General features: G+C 39.8%; 1 protein-coding gene across 1 annotated transcript in view; it reads left to right on the plus strand.

Moving 5' to 3' along the window:
* Window positions 1–19,889, plus strand: part of ACACA (acetyl-CoA carboxylase alpha) — a 335,657-nt gene that overhangs the window by 117,351 nt on the left and 198,417 nt on the right. The window contains exons 7-11 of the mRNA XM_006154441.3: window positions 1,311–1,392; window positions 3,760–3,858; window positions 5,425–5,531; window positions 11,380–11,490; window positions 18,852–19,061. Coding sequence (XP_006154503.1) covers window positions 1,311–1,392; window positions 3,760–3,858; window positions 5,425–5,531; window positions 11,380–11,490; window positions 18,852–19,061 — 609 coding nt within the window. The remainder of the gene's footprint in view (window positions 1–1,310; window positions 1,393–3,759; window positions 3,859–5,424; window positions 5,532–11,379; window positions 11,491–18,851; window positions 19,062–19,889) is intronic.

The raw sequence follows: 19,889 nt of genomic DNA on the forward strand, positions 1-19,889 counted from the left end.
AAGCATCCAGGTCTGGGACTTGAACCACACTTAGCCATGTGGGAATCCAGTACTTTAACCACCATGCCATCTGTTGGCCCCAGGAAGAACTTTTATATAGTATATCTTTTCTTTTCTTTTTTTTTTTTTTAAGTATTTATTTAATTTTATTTATTCACTCATTTATTTTAATTTGATCAGACAGAGATACAGAGAGAGAGAGAGAGAGGGAAAGTGATAAAGCAAGCCACCAGGTCCAGTACTGGAACCGCGGTCGGCCATTTGGGAGTGTCCAGCACCTTAACCACCACGCCACCTGCTGGTCCCGTATAGTGTGTCTTTTCTGAAAAATTTTAAATGTCTTTATATGGGATAACTAAAAAGGATAAGGAAGAGAGAGATGAAAAGAATTGAATGAGTAAAAATAAAATAAGAATAATACAAATAGAGGTTTGAAATGGTCTTTTAGAAATTTACTCTGTGTATCTTTCCTTTGAATTCTCCCAAGTAAGTAAAAGTTACTCATTTCTTATAGGCTATTTTTAACATGGAATATGAAGGTATTTTAGAGAAATATGTTGTTTCTTTCCTATGTCATTGTGTTAGGAAGTTTAGGATAAGTTTCTTAAAGTCCAAAGAGGAAAAAACTGTAATACTGTAATGCTTGTATGATAGGGTAGCTTCAATATAAAGGTGGACTATGTTGGCCAAAGTAACTGAGTATGTGAAAGATAGTCCATATTTTTTTGAAAAGGCTCTATTGTAGAGACTAACTGAAGGTAACAAATTGAATTTTCTAGAGAATAAGGCTTACTGGATCATAATAATCTATTCCAACTGCTTTTGACCTCTTCAGGGCTTTTGCAATGTGTATTACTTACTATTATTCTGTAAAGAATTGGCCATCAAGCAAGCATAGGTGCTGATTTAAACATTAGGCTACTGTGGAACTGTTGTACCTCTTGACATAGGACCAGCCTTCATAGAGAGTAATGCAGTTTGTAGGGGTGTTTTGGTAGGGATTTTAAGAATTAATCAAATTGTGGGACCAGCAGTTAGCGTAGTGGCTATGTCGCTGGACTCCCATGTAGTCGACCGTGGTTCGTGTCCCGGACCCGGTGGCTTAAAACTCACGCCAGGCGCATGTGTGTGCTTGCCCAAGATCCCAAGAGGAGAATGGAGAAGGGACTGCGGCGTGGCCGTCCCCCCGGGGGGTGATTTCTCGCTTTCTATCTCTCTGTCTGTCTCTGTCTGTCTGGCAAGCACACGTGCCCTATAGCAAAAACCTCTCAAAAAAAAAGAACTAATCAAATTGTGTTCCTTTGTAACAGGCAGTATGGGCCGGCTGGGGTCATGCTTCTGAGAATCCCAAGCTCCCAGAACTTCTCTTGAAAAATGGGATTGCCTTCATGGGTAAGACTTTCTGACATACTACTCCTGTTCCTGTTTTTGTGTTTTTGTTTTTTGTAGGTTTTGCTCATCTTCCACATTATTGTATGATTTTTCTGCTGTAACATTTACTGTTTTTTTTTCTTTTCCTTTTTCAGCCAATCAGCAACTCTCAAAATAACCTTCATTTCTTTTATTTTTTTAAAAAAGTTATTCACTGTCATTTTAATTTAATTTAATTTAATTTGAAGTTGACTAGAGAGAGATAAAGAGAAAAAAGGAAAATGAGAAAGTAAGCTCTCAGATCCGGGACTCATACTGTGGTCAGCTATGTGGGAGTCTAGCACCTTAACCAGACCCTTTTTTTTTTTTTAAAGTTTGCTTTAGGGTGTGTGCATTTGTTAGAGAGAGGGAGGGAGGGAGAAAGAAAGTGAGAAAGCACGACTCAGGTGGCATGGCCATGCCTCAGTCCTTTCTCCTCCATCCTCTTTTTGGGATTTTAAGCATGCATACATATGTGCCTGGCATGTTTTCCAAGCCGCTGGGTCTGGGACTCAAACTACATCATCCACCAAATGGGATTCAGCTGCCCTAACCACTATGCCACTGGCTGACCCTTTTTCATTTTTCTTCTCCCTTCTTCATTTCTTCTTTTTTTTAAGAGAAATTTTTGCTATAGGGCACATGTACTGGCTGGAGATACAGAGAGACAGAACGTGAGAAATCACCCCCTATGGAGGAATGACCATGGTGTAATCCCTTCTCCATGCTCCTCTTGGGATTTTGAACACACATGCCACACATGCATCCACTGGGTCCGGGACTCAAACCATTGACTACGTGGAAGTTGAGTGACGTAAACATTACGCCATCTGCTGGTTCCTCCCTTCTTCACTTCCTATGCCCTATTTATCTGCCTTAATCTTAGTTGTGTTTTCTATCCATGGGTCCTTTTTCATGAGGTATGGAGAAGGTTCTGGTTTCCAAAATACTGGACTTTTAAAACTTTTGTTACTCATCTTAAGAAAACATGGGGAGAAAGGATCTGTTTTTTATTATTTTTTTCTTTACAGAGAAGAAAATTAAATTCTTTTTTCTTTTTAAAATAATCATTTAATTTTATTTACTTATTCGTTTATTTTAATTTTACCAGAGAGAGATACACGCAGAGTGAGAAAGAGAAATGGGGGGAGGGAGTGAGAAAGCAAGCTGCCAGGTCTGGGACTTGAACCATGGTCAGCCATGTGGAAGTCCAGTGCTTCAACCACCATGTCACCTGCTGGCCCCAAGAAAATTAAATTCTTAAGATACCCTAGCAGTATATCCATTAGTATGAATGGGTACCTTTATTTATTTTTTATTTTTTATAAATAATTGTTTTATTTAACTTTATTTACTTATTTATTTTAATCTGTCCAGTAAGGGATAGAGTGAGAGAAAGAGAGAGAGAAGGTAAGTTAGAAAGCAAGCCACCAGGCCCACGACTTCAACCGTGGTGGTCCATGTGAGAGTCCAGCACCCTTAGCCACCACACCACTTGCTGGTCTCTATTTTTATTTTATTTTTAAAAAAATAAACCTTGGTCTTAAAAATTATTTTGTTTAATTTTGTTTATTATTTTATTTGTTTATTAAATTATTACATAATTTTAATATTTCCAGAGAGAGACACAGAGAGAGAGAGAGAGAGGGAAGGCGAGAAAGCAAAGCCTCTAGGTCCGGGACTCAAACCATGGTTGGCTATGTGGGAGTTCAGCGCCCTTAACTACCACACCACCTGCCAACCCCAGATACCTTTGTGTTTAAGCATATAGATTATATTTCAATGGATGAGAGCTTTTCTTCTGACTTTGCTGCTTTCATTATGGCAGAGAAAAATAGAAGTTATATGGCTCAAAGTGTTTTTCTCTCTGTTTCTGAGACTTTCCACAATGATGATTATGTTCTGTTAACCTTATGGAAGATAAATTTCATCTTTGATTTCTCCAAAACCAGGAAAGATATATTATTTCCAACTTGAACCCAAAACTTAACAGTTCTTGTTTCAGGATATTATGTGTGTGTGTGTGTGTGTGTGTGTGTGTGTGTGTGTGTGTGTGTTTTAAAGACTGTTCATCTGGTACAATTGGATCATGAAGGAGGATAAAATTAGTTAAATTTGTCAGGAATTTAATTTAGGATATATTTACATATTGAACTCTCGCTGTGTACTCAATGCTTACTGCATTTAAGTCAAAATATAGTGGCTCCCATAATCAAATTTGTGGCCTCCACACATTTTAGAGGAAGAAGAGGCAAACAAAAAACAGTAAAGCAGGACAAATATTTGTGCCAGAAATGAGCCCATAATGTTACATCAGAGTTCTTTTCCTTTTTTTTTTTTTTTTTTTAGGTCCTCCAAGTCAGGCCATGTGGGCTTTGGGGGATAAGATTGCATCTTCCATAGTGGCTCAAACTGCAGGTATCCCGACTCTTCCCTGGAGTGGCAGTGGTAAGAAGTTATTTATTGTTTGTATCTTGAAGTGCAGAAATGCTTAGTAGGATATTTGGGACTATGGCTTGGGGCTTCAGTTTCTTTAAAATGATATTGGAGAAGAAATGGAATTCTGGTTGATAAATGATACCTGTGCCATTACTTAATGCACCTGTGATTTTTTTTTTCCCTTTTGGGTGAGTGCACTCACCAGAGAGAGAGAGAGGCAGATAGACAAAGCAAGAGGGAAAGTGAGTAATCACCCTTTGAGGGGATGGCCACTCTGCAATTCCTTTTTCTCCATTCTCCCTTCGGAATTTTGGGCATGCATGCAAATACACTTAGCATGATTTTCAAGCCACTGGGTTCAGTTCTTGAACTGCAGAGCTGGCCATGTGGGATCCAACTCCTTTAACCTCCATGTCACCTTTTCTACACCTGTGATTTTTATTATGTCTTAGGAATGTAAATTTAGTACCACGTACACAGATGCTGAACTGCGGTCTGGAATGGTTTTGGGATTTAATTTGAAAGAATTTTGGAAAATGCTTATGGTTCTGTGAGTTCACATCTGCAGTCTTCCTCAGAGGCAGACTTCCAGCTGAATTAGGCCTTTGAAACTACCTGAGAGGTGGCTTGGATCACTAGGAAAAACTCAAATCTACTTATTCAAGTGTTTACCTGCTGGTACTTTCTCGATGTCCTCCATAATCTATTGATGATTTGCTTTGCCTGTTTAATACCATTCAAGCTTAGTTGGCCTTGATACAGAAAATGAGGGCAGTGTCAACCTTTTAACCAGGCATGCAGAGGAATGAAAATTAAAAAAAAAAAAAAATTTACCCTTGACAAATCCCTTGCAGATTGCCCTGTGAATTGTTATAGCTAATTACTATATGAACGTCTCTTTTTTTTATATTTAAGCACTGGGAGCAGATATAACATTGAAACATCTTTTAAATAGGAATGACCACTGTCTTGTGACTAAACAAATCTGAACCTCTGTTACTCTGGCTCTCCAGGGAAATTGCAATATTCTTTCCAGACCTGCTGGGTCAAAGAGTTTAAAATAAAAGGTTGAATTTGTTCTTGTTTGAGTGGAGAGGCTATAGTGTTTCCCTTGTGACTGTCTACAGGGACTTTCAGGGAGTATGGAATCATGACTCTGCTGAGGCCAATAAAACTGCCATTTCCATTTCCAAGGGCTCATAAAGATTGAATCATTTCCCAGACCTCTGGCCCTGGAGCAGGCCTGAACACACAGAGTGAGGCTATTTTGCCTGCTGAAATGCAATGAGAGTCTGCCATACTTTTTTTCTTCTTAATCTTGTATGTCCTTGCATTTTTATCAGTTGTTCCCTGTTAGCTTGCCTGGCTTTTTCCAGACTGAGAATCCAAGTTGCCAGTCATGTTATGGCCATATGCTTTTAACAGCAAGAACTGATCAGAGTTTTATGGCACCCTTCTTTCCATTTACTCTCAATTTTGGATAAATATTGATAGCACTTTAAAGAAAGTTTAGCAGAAAATTGGCAAGAGCAGAAGCTCTTTTAGCTACTCTTAAGTCATTATCATCTATTACAGGTCTTCGTGTGGACTGGCAGGAAAATGATTTTTCAAGACGTATCTTGAATGTTCCCCAGGAACTATATGAAAAAGGTTATGTAAAGGATGTGGATGATGGGCTGAAGGTAGGTTACTGACTTCAGGAAGTGATGCCTTTCAGTTGACCAATTATAATCACAAATGTGGTAATTAGGAGTCTAGGTTCATGAGATAGACCTGTTTTGGCATTAGGGTTGTAAGATCAGTGTAGTTTATAAAGTATAGAGTGAGGAAGTAATTTTATTTTTAATTGCCAGAGGGCACATCTGCTCTCCAGGAACAGACAGAGAAATAGGGAGAAACAACCCCCCGATGGGGCGTGGTCACCCACAATTCCTTCTCCTCTATTTATCCTTCTTGTCAGGATAATGGGCATGCTTACATACATACTTGGTGTGTCTTTTAAAACGCTGAAACTGGAATAAACAGCAGTTGGCTATGTGGAAGCTGCCTCCTTTCTGGGCTGGCCCAGAAGTGATTTTTAAATTTAAACAGTTTAAACGTGTTTTAAAGCATGCTTCTCATCCAGACAGAACATTTCTTTCCTTTTTTAAAATTTTTTAAGAATTATTTATTTAACTTCATTTATTATATTATTGTAAGATTTTACCAGAAAGAGAGAGAGGGAAAATGAGAAAGCAAGCCACCAGATATGGGACTCAAACTACTGTAGGCCATATGGGAGTCCACGACTTAACTACCTCGCCAACTGCCAATCCCCAGAATATTTCTTATGTGATTTCTTTTTAGTCTGCTCAGCTTTTCTGTTGCTAACGACCACAATATCCAAAACCAGTGATTTTAAAGAATAGAGGTTTTGGAGATCCAAGTTCAAGAGACCACATCTGGTGAGATCATTCTTGCTGGTGGTGTCTTATCTGCGGAGTCCAGAGGTAGTGCAGGTCATCACCTGGCAAGAGAATAGGAGCATGCATATTTATGTGTCTAGGTCTCTTTTAAAAAGCCACCAGGAATCAATCATGGACTCCTACCCTGATGACCTTATCTAATCCTAATCTACCATCTTAATACCTTCACAATACAACAAATTTTTTTTTAAAGAGGTTTTTGCTATAGGGTGCGTGTGCTCGCCAGACAGACAGAGAGAGACAGAGAGACAGAAGGTGAGAAATCACCCCCTAGAGGGGATGACCACGCCACAATTCCTTCTCCTCCATTCTCCTCTCGGGGTCTTGGGCACACACACACATGTGCCTGGTGTGAGTTTTAAGCCACCGGGTCCAGGACGCGAACCGCGGTCAACTACATGGGAGTCCAGCGACATAGCCATTATGCTAACTGCTGGTCCCCAACCAAATTTCAACACATGAATTTTTTTTGTGTGTGTGTGTGAGAGGTTTTTGCTATAGGGTGCGTGTGCTCGCCAGACAGACAGAGAGAGACAGAGAGACAGAAAGTGAGAAATCACCCCCCAGGGGGGATGGCCATGCCACAATCCTTTCTCCTTCATTCTCCTCTTGGGATCTTGGGCACGCATGCACACGTGCCCGGCATGAGTTTAAGCCACCGGGTCCGGGACTCGAACCGTGGTCGACTACGTGGGAGTCCAGCGACATAGCCATTACACTAACTGCTGGTCCCTCAACACACAAATTTTGAGGGACACATTCAAACCTTTGTAGTGGTTAAATTAGAGTTTTAAGGAGCTACTACCATCTGTTAGTACCTCCAGCAAACAACTCATGATTTCCTTTGGTTGAATTCAGAACCAAGAACCCAGACAGAGATAAAAATGTCAGCTTTATTATTAGTAGAGATGTTAGTGAAAGTGGCTTATGTGTGTAGCAGCAATCAGACTTGTAAACTTAATACTAGAGTTAAACAAGCTCACTTATTGACTGGTTACTAACAGAGACAGTGTTTACCATTTAGCTTATAATGTGGCTGAGCTGACAGAGTGCATGTTCCGTGCAGTGAGCTGATCCCAAAGGGGAAGAGGCTGAGCTACACATGTTTAGGTCCTCCTTTCAAACTGACCAAACATACTAAGTTATTCTTATTTCCTTGGGGAGGAATGAGGGAGCGTGCCAAGAGAGGGTGAAGGTATTACTCACTAATTATTGTCCATCCATGTAGAAACATGAACCCAGGCAAAATTAGATTCTTTCCCCAACATTACCTTTTCTTTCCTGATACTTTCTTCCAGTTCGTTCCCCTTTTACTTTTTTTTTTTTTTTAGAGAGGTTTTTGCTATAGGGCGTGTGCGCTTGCCAAAATGACAGAGAGAGACAGACAGAGAGACAGAAAGTGAGAAATCACCCCCCAGGGGGGATGGCCACTCTGCAGTCCCTTCTCCTCCATTCTCCTCTTGGGATCTTAGGCACGCATGAACACTGTCCAGCATGAGTTTAAGCCACTGGGTCCGGGACTCAAACCACGGTCGACTACATGGGAGTCCAGAAACATAGCCATTACACCAAACTGGTCCCTCCCCTTTTACTTTTTAACTAATCAAAATGTCAGTTATGTCTCCAGGTAAATGATGACAGGCTATTTTAGAAAAATACACTGCTTTAGTTTGACTTGGATGTTATAAATTCAGGAGGAATGTGAATATTTAACTAATTGTTCTCTGTTGTTTGCATGTCAAGTTAAGCATCCCCTAGTCATAGTTGTCATCTTCCTTTTTTTTTTTTTTTTTTAATTTGCCAGAGGGCATGTGCCCTTATTAGAGAGAGACAGGGAAAGTACTTCCCATGGGGCACAGTCATGCTGCAATCTCTCTCCACTTTGCTCTTCGTTTGGGATTTTTGGGCATACTAGTGCACCTGCCAGGTGTGTTTCTCAAGCTTCCAGGACTTGAACCATATGGTTAGTCATGTGGGATGCATCCACCTCAATCACCAGACCATGGGCTATCCCCCTGTAATCTTTTTTTTTGAGAGGTTTTCGCTATAGGGCGCGTGCGCCTGCCAGACAGACAGACAGAGACATAGAGACAGAAAGCAAGAAATCACCCCCCAGGGGGGATGGTCACGCCGCAATCCCTTCTCCTCCATTCTCCTCTTGGGATCTTGGCATGCACGCACACGCGCCCGGCGTGAGTTCTAAGCCACCGGGTCTGGGACGCAAACTGCGATCGACTACGTGGGAATCCAGCAACATAGCCATTACGCTAACTGCTGGTTCCCTCCCCCTATAATCTTATTAATAAGGAGAACTAATATTCCTAATTGACTTAATGCTTTATTCTATTTGCCATAATTTATAAAAGAGTAGAAGCCCTTCATAAGGAACTAGCTACATTGATTATTGTTAAAATTCCTTTTTTTTTCCTTGTTATAAACATAGAATTTACTGGTAGAAAATTTGGAAAGTCATAGATGGTGATAAAAGCAGCCATAAACCCACTGTCCACAGATATGACCACTAACATATTCTTATATTTTCTTCCAGACCTTTTGATACATAAATTCATGTAATTATAATTTTTATTAATAGATTCCTATAGGTATTACAATAATTATAAAATTAAGATTTTACTATATATATTGTTTGGCAATTCTGGTATTTTTTTCTACTTAATATTATGTATAAACATTTTCCCATTAACATTTTTTTTTTTTTGAGAGGTTTTTTGCTATAGGGCGCGTGTGCTCGCCAAAGAGAGACATAGAGACAGAAAGCAAGAAATCACCCCCCAGGGGGGATGGTCACGCCGCAATCCCTTCTCCTCCATTCTCCTCTCAGGATCTTGGGCACGCACGCACATGCACCCGGCGTGGGTTTTAAGCCACCGGGTCCAGGACATGAACTGCGGTCGACTACGTGGGAGTCTAGCGACATAGACATTATGCTAACTGCTGGTTCCCCCCATTAACATTTTTATAAAATAATCTTAATGAATGTTCTGCAGCGAGAGCTGTCATTTATTCATTTGTTTTTTAAGAATTATTTTTATTTAACTTTAATTTGATTAGAGAGGGACAGAGCAAGCAAGAGAAAGAGGGAATGTAAGAAAGAAGCAGCTGGGTCCAGGACTTGAACCAGGTCAGCCATGTGAGAGCCCAGCTTCCTTAACCACCAAGCCACTTGCAGCCCTGAGCTATCATTTGTCTTTAAAAGACCTATCTTCGGGGGACCAGCAGTTAGCGTAATGGCTATGTTGCTGGACTCCCACATAGTCGACCGCAGTTCGAGTCCTGGACCCTGTGGCTTAACCACAAGCCTGGCGCGTGTGCGTGCGTGCCCAAGATCCCAAGAGGAGAATGGAGGAGAAGGGATTGCGGCGTGGCCATCCCCCCTAGGGGGTATTTCTGACTTTCCATCTCTCACTCTTTCTCCAGTGAGTGCACATACCTTATAGCAAAAGTCTCTCTCTCAAAAAAAAAAAAGAATACAATTTGGGGATCCAGCAGATCGCATAGTGGTTATGTCACTGGACTCCCACATGGTCAACCATGGTTTGAGTCCTGGACTCAGTGGCTTAAAAATCACGCCAAGCACACGTGTGTGCATGCCCAAGATCCTGGGAGGAGAATGGAGGATAATGGATTATGATGTGACCATCTCCCCTTGGGGGTGATTTCTCACTTTCCCTCTCACCGTCTCTGTCCCTTTCTCTCTCTGGCACGTGCACACAAGCAAAGACAAAAACCTCTACAAAGAAAAAAAAAGAATACAATTTGGATATATTCTTTATTATCACATATAAAAGCTATCACATAACTTCAAATGATTACACAGTATTTCATATTCCATATAGTATATATTTATTTCTTGATTTATCTAGCTTACTATTTAATTGAGATCTGGTTACTTTTTCAAAGAACTTTAGTATCATCACTTGATCATTGTATAATATTATAAATGTGGAAAGCACATTTGGAGCCTGTGCTGAAAATTAGTTCCCGATTGACTTTACGAATACTTTGAGATCTTGCTATTTTTACCTTTCTTAAAAAATTGAGTGGGAAAAAAATTCAGGATCCTTGAGAATTCTGCTTTGTTGAGAGTTAATTGTATGTGTTTGGAATCTATTGAGATTATCAGTTTACATTAAGTTAATTATTTATGTTTTTCTCTTTAAAGAAAATTATGGGTAATACATGAATACCTGCTTATTAGAAGAAAGAAATTCTAACATTACAGAAACATTTATAGTAAAAAGTGAAAGTTTATAACCACTCATTTTCGTTTTATAAATCATCACTCTTTTATGTTGTAGCTGTTATTTCTTTGCATTTACATATGTGCGTATATTGATGTGTAGATTTTTGTACATAAACATGTTTATGTAGTTTGTTTTTTATCTGTATGAGATTATCTTAGATTTAACCATATTAAATGACTAATATCCACTTTTTATTTTTAAACTAGGCAATTTTTGGGGGGAGAGGTTTTTGCTATAGGGCGCGGGCACTCGCCAGAAAGACAGAGAGATAGAAAGTGAGAAATCACCCCCCAGGGGGATGGCCACGCCACAGTCCCTTCTCCTCTCAGGATCTTGGGCACACACACGTGCCTGGCGTGAGTTTAAGCCACCGGATCTGGGACTTGAACTGCAATCGGCTACATTGGAGTTCAGTGACATAGCCATTATGCTTACTGCTGGTCCCAAACTAGGCAATTTCTTTTTAAAACTTTTTGCCAGAGTGTGCATGTGTTTGCCAGAGACAGACAGAGGGAGAGAGAGAGGGAAAGTGAGAAAGCACTTCCTGGGAAGGTATGATCACACTGCAGCCCCTTCTCCATTCTCTTCTTGGGATTTTGGGCCTGCGTGTAATATGCTCCATGTGTTTTTCAAGCTCCTGGGTCAGGATTCAAATCACACAGTTGGTCAGACTGAATCCAGCTGTTTTAACCAACATACTATGGGCTGGGCGTGGCTGTATTCTTAATGGAGAAAAGGTCAGGTTTTTTTCTCTTCTGATAATACTATTCTTTATTCCCTTTTTCTGTTTCTTCTTGAAGGCTGCAGAGGAAGTTGGATATCCGGTAATGATCAAAGCCTCAGAAGGAGGAGGTGGGAAAGGAATCAGAAAAGTCAACAATGCAGATGACTTCCCTAACCTCTTCAGACAGGTAGAGTACAGATTGTTTTTGTTTGTCTGAACTAATATATATATTGGAGATTATTTAACTCATTATAATTTAAATGTCCAGAAAATATTTAATTTTTAATTTTGCCTATAATTAATCTTTCTCGCTAGTCTCCACCTGATTATTAGCGGTTAAAAAAAAGTTAATGAGGGGACCAGCAGTTAGTGTAATGGCTATGTCGCTGGACTCCCACGTAGTCGACCGCAGTTCGCCTCCTGGACCCGGTGGCTTAAAACTCACGCCGGGCGCGTGTGCGTGCATGCCTAAGATCCCGAGAGGAGAATGGAGGAGAAGGGATTGCGGCGTGACCATCTCCCCTGGGGGGCGATTTCTTGCTTTCTGTCTCTATGTCTCTCTCAGTCTGTCTGCGAGCGCACGCACCCTATAGCGAAAATCTCTCCCCCCCAAAAAAACAGTTAATGAAATGTCCATCGATTATAAGTTTTATTTGATTATTCAATTCAGTAAAGTTTTTCTTTCTTTTTTTTATTTTTGCTATAGGGTGAGTGTGCTTAGAAGAGGCAGAGAGAGGGGGGGAAGATGAGAAATCACCCACTGGAGGGGATGGCCATGCTACAACTGCTTCTCCTTCATTCTCTCTGGATTTTGTGCATTCATGCACATGCTCCTGGCATGTTTTTCAAGCCACTGCTTCTGGGACTTGAACCATGGAGTCAGCCATGTGGAATCTACCACATCACCTTTTGGCCCAAAAGTTATTCTTATAGAAAAGTGCTCAGTTTCTCAGATTTTTCCTATGTAGTTCACGTGCCTTATAGGATCTCATAAGGGCAAAGAATAATTAATGCCTTTCTCTTCTTTTGTGCTCCTGTTTTGTTGACATTACAGATAAAGTTTCTGGTATAGTGATATGGCTGCATCTGATTTGACCAGGTCCAGGCTTCCTGATTGGTTTTCAAACTTCAGTTCAAATTGATGCCAGGGTCCTGAGTTTATATCAAGTGGTCCATCTGCCTTCTTAGCTCAGTAGTCTATAACTAGTAATGTTACATGGCCACCACACCCTGGCACAGGAACTGTGTATCAGGCTCATGTTATATGAGAACTGAGAGTGCGTCAGGAATGCTTAACCTATTAGGTTGTCAGGAAAGTCATGATGCATTTTTATAGGCAAAAATGTGTCATGACTGGGAACCAGCAGTTAGCGTAATGGCTATGTCGCTGGACTCCCATGTAGTCGACTGCAGTTTGAGTCCCTGACCCGGTGGCTTAAAACTCACACCGGGCGCGTGTGCGTGTGTGCCCAAGATCCCAAGAGGAGAATGGAGGAGAAGGGATTGCGGCGTGACCATCCCCCTTGGGGGGTGATTTCTTGCTTTCTGTCTCTATGTCTCTCTCTGTCTGTCTGACGAGCTCATGTGCCCTATAGCAAAAACCTCTCCCAAAAAAAAAAAAATGTATGACTTTCCCGACAACCCAGTAGGATCTATCTCTGCCTTGCCTTCTGTTTTGTAGCCAGGAATTAATGTGAGTCTACTACATATTGGTTGCATAGGCAGCCAGAGAAGTGATGTCTATTCAGAATCTTAAACAGAGGGACCAGCAGTTATCATAATGGCTATGTCACTGAACTCCCATGTAGTTGACTGTGGTTCAAGCCCCAGACTTGGTGGCTTAAACTCATGCCAGGCGCGTGTGCATGTGTGCCCAAGATCCCAAGAGGAGAATGGAGGAGAAGGGATTGTGGCATGGCCAATCTCCTGGGGGGGGTGATTTCTTGCTTTCTGTCTCTCTGTCTTTCTTGCGAGTGCACACGCCCTATAGCAAAAACCTCTCCAAAAAAAGAGAGAGAATCTTAAACAGAGAGAGAAAAGGTACATTTTTCCCTGCCCTTAGAATTATCCTTATGTATGAGCAGAGTTCAAGAGGTTCATGGAAAATAGAATTAAATTATGAGTTTATTTTGCTGCAAAAATAATTTGAAATCCACATATTGTTTTCATAATGAGCATTTTCTTCAAAATGTGCATTTCCTTCAAAATGTACATTTTCTTTGAAAACCTCTTGTTCTTGACACACTTCTTTTTTCTCCTACCAACACCCAGCAAAAGAGTGTTAGAAAAAGGAAAACTGGGACATGGGTCTGGCCTTTTAATTCTCCTAGTTTCCCCGTTTTTCTTAGTTTTCTTCTACTTTGCATCATCTTCTACTACTGCCCTAGCCTCCCTTTCATTTACTTTTTTTTTTTTTTTTTTTCCTTTTAAAACCATTCAGCATACTTCTTGCTCACTATTAAAGACTAAAGAGAAAAGCTCTGTTACCTGGGTCTTCGTGATTTGATATAACTAGATAAACTGGTGAAGCTATTGTCTTGCACTATCCCGTTTTGAATGTCAGAAGTTGAATATTAACTCAGTCTTTTTCTTTACAATCCTTTGTAAATTCTAATTTCTTAGGTCATTAGTGCCTCATGGGGTCTAAGAAAAAGGCCTTTGTTCTTAGAAGCAAATAGAAAAATAAAGCCTATTAAGTAATGTTAACTCTTGTAGATATTTCAAAACTGTGTTACTATGGAATCAAATAGTTGAAGAGTCTAGAACACCTAAGAGGAAGTTTTGTGCAAAAGTCCTTACCCTCTAGTAATGTTTAACTCAATAACTCAACCCAGTTCTCCCATTGAACAGAAACTAGAAGAGCTAGAACAGATTTTTTTTAAATAAATCTATTTTGAGCTTTTAGAAGCCTTTCAAAACATGAAGAGTAATCAGAATAACATATAGCAGAAGGTAAAAACCCAGAGAGGTGAGGCCATTTGAGCAGCAGCTAAAAAGCAGTTCAGAGTTTTCAATAGTCTTACAAGTCTAAAAGGACAAAATTTAGACTTTAGGGATTGCTGAGAAGGGATATCCTGGGAAACTTCTTACATTTTAGGTTGTGATGCTAAAGCTCTATACTTACTACAGGGTGTATTGGACACAGATAAGCAATTAAGGACTAAATCTCAGCTTCAAAACATTCAACTTCTGGTTCAACACAGATGCTGTAGGATTGTTAGTGCCCCTAGTCACCTGCAAGTAGCAAATGTAAATCTTCAGAAAAGGATAATATCTAGAACCGCAGGTTATTTCTATTACTTCTTTTTGTGGCATATCAAACACCCAATTAAAAATATAAACTACGAAATTATGTGATTAAAAACCAAGAAAATCAAAGTGAGTAGAACCAGATCCACAGAGGATTTAGGTACTGGAACTATAAAAAGGATTTTAACGTAACTATGCTTAATATATTCAGAGAAATTAAAGATAAACTATTATTTTGGCACAAAGTTGTAAAATATAAACGAGAAACAAAAATTCTTGAACTTAAATTGCAATAACTCAAGTCATTAGAGAAGTTTAATAGTATACTAGTTTTGGCTAAAGAGAGAATTAGCAACTGGAAGACAAGTCAGAGGAAACGCAGTGAAGGATAAAGAGAGACAAAGGTATGAAAAATATAGAAAAGCACAGTGTGAGAGATTATTTGAAAGATAATCATGATAACTCTTCCATATCTACATTTACCTCTGTACAGTAAGATTTTGCTGTTTCTCTCATCCAGAAGTACAGTCCTTTATTTGTTTTTTTAGGGAGAGAGTTTTGCTATAGGGCACATGAGCTTGTCAGAGAGACAGAAAGCAAAAAATCACTCCCTAGGGAGACGGCCATGCTGCAGTTTCATTCTCCTCTCAGGATCTTAGGAATGCATAAACACATATCAGACATGAGTTTTAAGCCACCAAATCCAGGACTGAAACTGCAGTTGACTCTGTCGGAGTCCAGTGGTGTAACCATTACACCATCTGCTGGGCCCAAGGAGTAGTGTCCTTTAACCCACACCTTGCGTTTCCTCTGAGATTGTGACTTGTTTTGACTAATAGAATGTGGCAAAATGGTGTACAAGTTCTTTTTTTAAACTAAAATTATTTTATTTAGATTTATTTATTTATTTCCTTTGACCAGAGAGGGACAGAGCGAGAGAGAGGAAAGTGAGAAAGCAAATCACCAGTTCCGGGACTCAAACCGCAGTCGGCCATGTGGGAGTCCAGTGCCCTTAACCACCATGCCACCTGCCAGTCTCAATGGTGTACAAGTTCTGAAGCCTCTGCTTCAAGTAGTCTCATACTATCTGCGCTGGCCCTCTTGGAGTAAGCCCTCAAACTGTCTTATGAAAAACCCTATCTAGTCTACTGGAGGAGAAAGAGGTCCTGTGAAGCAGAGATGATTGTCTCAGTTAAGGCCTCCTGGTCCTACTGGCTGATAGTTAGCAACGCATTTGAGACATGTAAGTGAGATCATGTAAGACCATACAACCCCAGTGAGCTGTCAGATAACTATAACTGCATGAGTGTCTTTAGGCAAGATCAGCAGAAGAACTGCCCCACTGAGACCTGCTCAAATGCTGACCTACAAAGGTCATAGGCAAGTAAAATAAAATTGGGTTGCTGTCCCAAATCATTAAATTTTTGGCAGTTTGTTAGGTATCAATGGATAACTGATACAGAAATTGATACTTAAAGATATGATGCTGCCATAACAAAAAAGTAAAAAAAAAAAAAAAAAATGTGGCATTGCTCTATGTTGCCTGAAGGAACTATAAAAGAGAGATGAACTAAAGAAAATGTTTCATTTGTAAGCAGAATTTAGAAGAAATTGTAAAGGGCTGACTTAGAACTTGTTCAGTTTGAAAATTGAGCTGTCTCTCTCAGTCTCTCCAGCTGGAAAAGATTTGCATAGGAGTGCCTATGACTTTAAGGTCTCAGAAATATTTAAGAAAGTGCCTGGTAAATTACCCTCTCAGCTAAAAAAATATGATCCTGAGAGTCTTAAGTGCATCGTTCCACAGCAGCCTAACATACTCTTAAGTATAGAGATGTCAGTGCAGAAATGAGTTATGGATGTGACTTTTTGGGTAAGCAGTGAATCCCAATATGATTAATAAGAAACCCACAAACTTGATAAGAGACTTGTATTGATGAATACAGTGAAGACAGAAACAATTCCAAATAAAATGACAAGAAACTTGTATTGATGAATACAGTGAAGACAAAAACAGTTCCAAATAAAAAGTCAGAAACAGTTTAAAATTAAAAGAAGAGTCTTGGGGCCACCAGATGGTATAATGAATACATCACTGGACCTCCCACATGGATAACTGTGGTTTGAGTCTCATCCTAGATCCAGTGACTTAAAACTCACATTGGGTACATGTGTGTGTGCACCTAAGATCCCAAGAGGAATATGGAGTAGAAGGGATTGTGGCATGGCCATCCACCCTGGGGGGTAGTTTCTCACTGTCTGTCTCTGGTGAGCGCACACATTTTTGGAGTAAAAATCTCAAAAAAAAAAAAAGTCTTTGAATTTTGAAACTTTATGTGTTCAGGAAGTGAATTGAAAGAGCCATTTAGTTGTAGACATCAGTTAATGCTAATAGAAAGGATTCTCAGAAAGTAGAGTTAGGAGCCCACAGGGCAAAACTAAGAGCAAAAGGATGTTATGGATTAGGAACCCACTGTTAGGGAGAACAACCAGACCCTAATAAAAAGTAGTCTTTTTCCCGCAAGTAAGGGAACCTGACAGCATATACCCATTTGGACTTCAGAATTGTATGAACCAGTGACTGTCATGTACTTCCCACCCTCTCCTCTTTGACCAAGATTATCTTTTACAGTTATCTTTTCCCAATCTCATCATTAACTGTAGAGGGTATTGGGGGCAGATAACTTGTCTTTTTAGTTCCCAGGTCTTTGGATCAAGAGAAACTGTACCTGAGGAGCTAGCTGCACCCAGGAACCTCATTTGCTTCTGGACATGACTCAAGAGAAAATGGATGTCAAGCCTGATGCCATGATTGGATGAGACTTTGGGGGTCTTGGGAGGGGGTGAGTCCATTTTGCATGTGGGAGGTATGTGAATTATTGTGGCCAGAGGGTGGACCACAGTAGATTGTTTGCAGAGATGGCCGCAATAACTCCTCCCATTCCTGTATGTACACCCTTTGCAATGTGACTTTGGTGTTCTTCCCATGAAGAGATGACATCTCTTTCCACATTTGTTGAATCTTAGCTGGCCTTATGGGTTACTTAGACCATTAGAATGTGACCAAAGTGATGAGTAAGTTCTAGAGCCGAGACCTCAAGAGGCCTCGCAGCTTCTGCCTTCACCCTCTTGAAACTTTGCACTAGAGAAGCCTGGTTAGCCTACTGCACAATGAGAGGCCACACACAATAGAGATGAACTGTTCCCATTGAGTCTCTTAGATCTACTAACCAACAGGCAGCACAAACCACCAGACATGTCAGACTACTCAGTCCAGCACGCCTCCAGATGATGATCTGCACATGAGTGTAAGACCAGAAGAAGAACTGCCTGGATGAGCATAGAATCATGAGCAAATAAAAGGCTGGTGTTCCAAGTAAACCACTGAGTTTACAGGTGACTTGCTATATAGCAAAACAATATAAAAAAATACAGAGCATAAAAGACATATGGGGCTCAGTGAAATTATATAATATGCATTTTAAGTATAAGAGGAGAAGAGAAAGAAAATGAAGCAAAAATAAAATTTGAAGAAATAATGGAGCAGAAGCTATATTTGTGGAGGAAATGGATAAGAATTTCCTTGAACTAGAAAAGATACCAAGCACTGATTCAGAAAACATGAGGCCCAAGCAGGACAAATAAAAAAAGAAGCACACCTGAGCTTGCCAAAGTAAATCTGCCACTCCACTTCCTTAAAGAGAGAGAGAGAAATCTTAAAACAGCTGCCAAAAAAGATCACTTTCAAAGAAGTAACAAGATTGACTATTGACATCTGAGGGAAGACATTGGAAGACAGGAAACACTGGGAAATCTGAAGTGCTGAAAAAAAATCACCAGTGTAGGATTCCATATCCTACAGTGATAATATCCTTCAAAACTGAAGATGAAAATGCCATGACTGTACTAATACCATATATACTGTAATGTGAACCAGGAAAGAAAGTATATATCAATAGTTTGGAGCAAGTTGTATGTTTGGCTGTATGGAATGGATGGCAGTATTTTGCCCTGTTGTGAAATGTGTGTGTGTTTTCAGATATTTTGTTGTTTACCCTTGTAACATACTGGATGTTTGTATGTTTTTATATTCATTAATTAATAGTGGTTATATAACTAAGAATGCAGCATCTTAAAATTAGATGAGGGCATGGACTGTATTTTATTCATTTTTGTATTTCTACTGATTAACATTGTTCCTGATACTTCTAGGCACCTGCTTGTTGAAATCAAAGCAGTTTATCAGGATTGAAAAAAACATTTACCACTTAGCAATTTGTTTTCTTTTCTTTTCTAATACAGGTTCAAGCTGAAGTCCCTGGATCTCCTATATTTGTAATGAGACTAGCCAAACAATCTCGCCATTTGGAGGTACAGATTCTAGCAGATCAGTATGGCAATGCTATCTCTTTGTTTGGTCGTGACTGCTCTGTACAGCGCAGGCATCAGAAGATAATTGAAGAGGCACCTGCTGCTATTGCTACTCCGGCAGTATTTGAACATATGGAACAGGTGTGTGTGTTAAAAGTTCTGTTTTCTTACACAGAGCTGCTTCTCATTTAGTTCATGTACTAATATGAGAATAGTAGAATTTCAGGGAATGATCCTGGATCATTGATAAGGTTTTATTTATTTCCTAGAAGAAAAAATGTTTGCTCTTCTGCTTGTAGGGGAATTGTCAAGCAACATTTCAAACTCTAAAAAGTAGTTAACACTTGTTAGTTTTGCTACAGAACACATGCACTTGCCAGAGAGAGAAAGAGAGAGAAATCACTCCCCAACAGGGGCTGGTCACTCTGTAGTCTCCTCCATTCTCTTGGAATTTTAGGCACACATATAAATGCAGCTGGTGTGATTTTTAAGATGCTTTTAGGTCCGGACTCAAACCACACAGATGGCCATGTGGGATCTTGCTGTTTTAACATCCATGCCACCTGCTGGCCCCAAAGTAGTTAATACTTTAAAAAAAAATCATAGTACTATTTTGAGTAGAGATTAAGAAGAGAAATATTATAGGTTTTTTTTTTTTTAACCTTATTTGATTTTTAAAAAAGAATTATTTTATTTAACTTCATTTATTTTTAATTTGACCAGAGAAGGACAGAGAGAGAAAGACAGAGAGAGAGAGAGAGAGAGAGACAGACAGACAGAGAAAGCAAGCCACCAGGGTCAGGATTCGAACTGTGGTCGGCCATATGAGAGTCCAGTGCCCCTAACCCACCATGCCACCTGCCTGCCCCATCTTATTTGAAAAATAGTTTGCCTACCTTTTCATTATCATCTTCATGATTAAACTAACTTATGAGATTCTGTTCACATTGTATCCTATAGGAGGGAAAG

The sequence above is a fragment of the Tupaia chinensis genome, unplaced genomic scaffold, assembly GCF_000334495.1.
Source record: "Tupaia chinensis unplaced genomic scaffold, TupChi_1.0 Scaffold000407_4, whole genome shotgun sequence".
Lineage (NCBI taxonomy): Eukaryota > Metazoa > Chordata > Mammalia > Scandentia > Tupaiidae > Tupaia > Tupaia belangeri.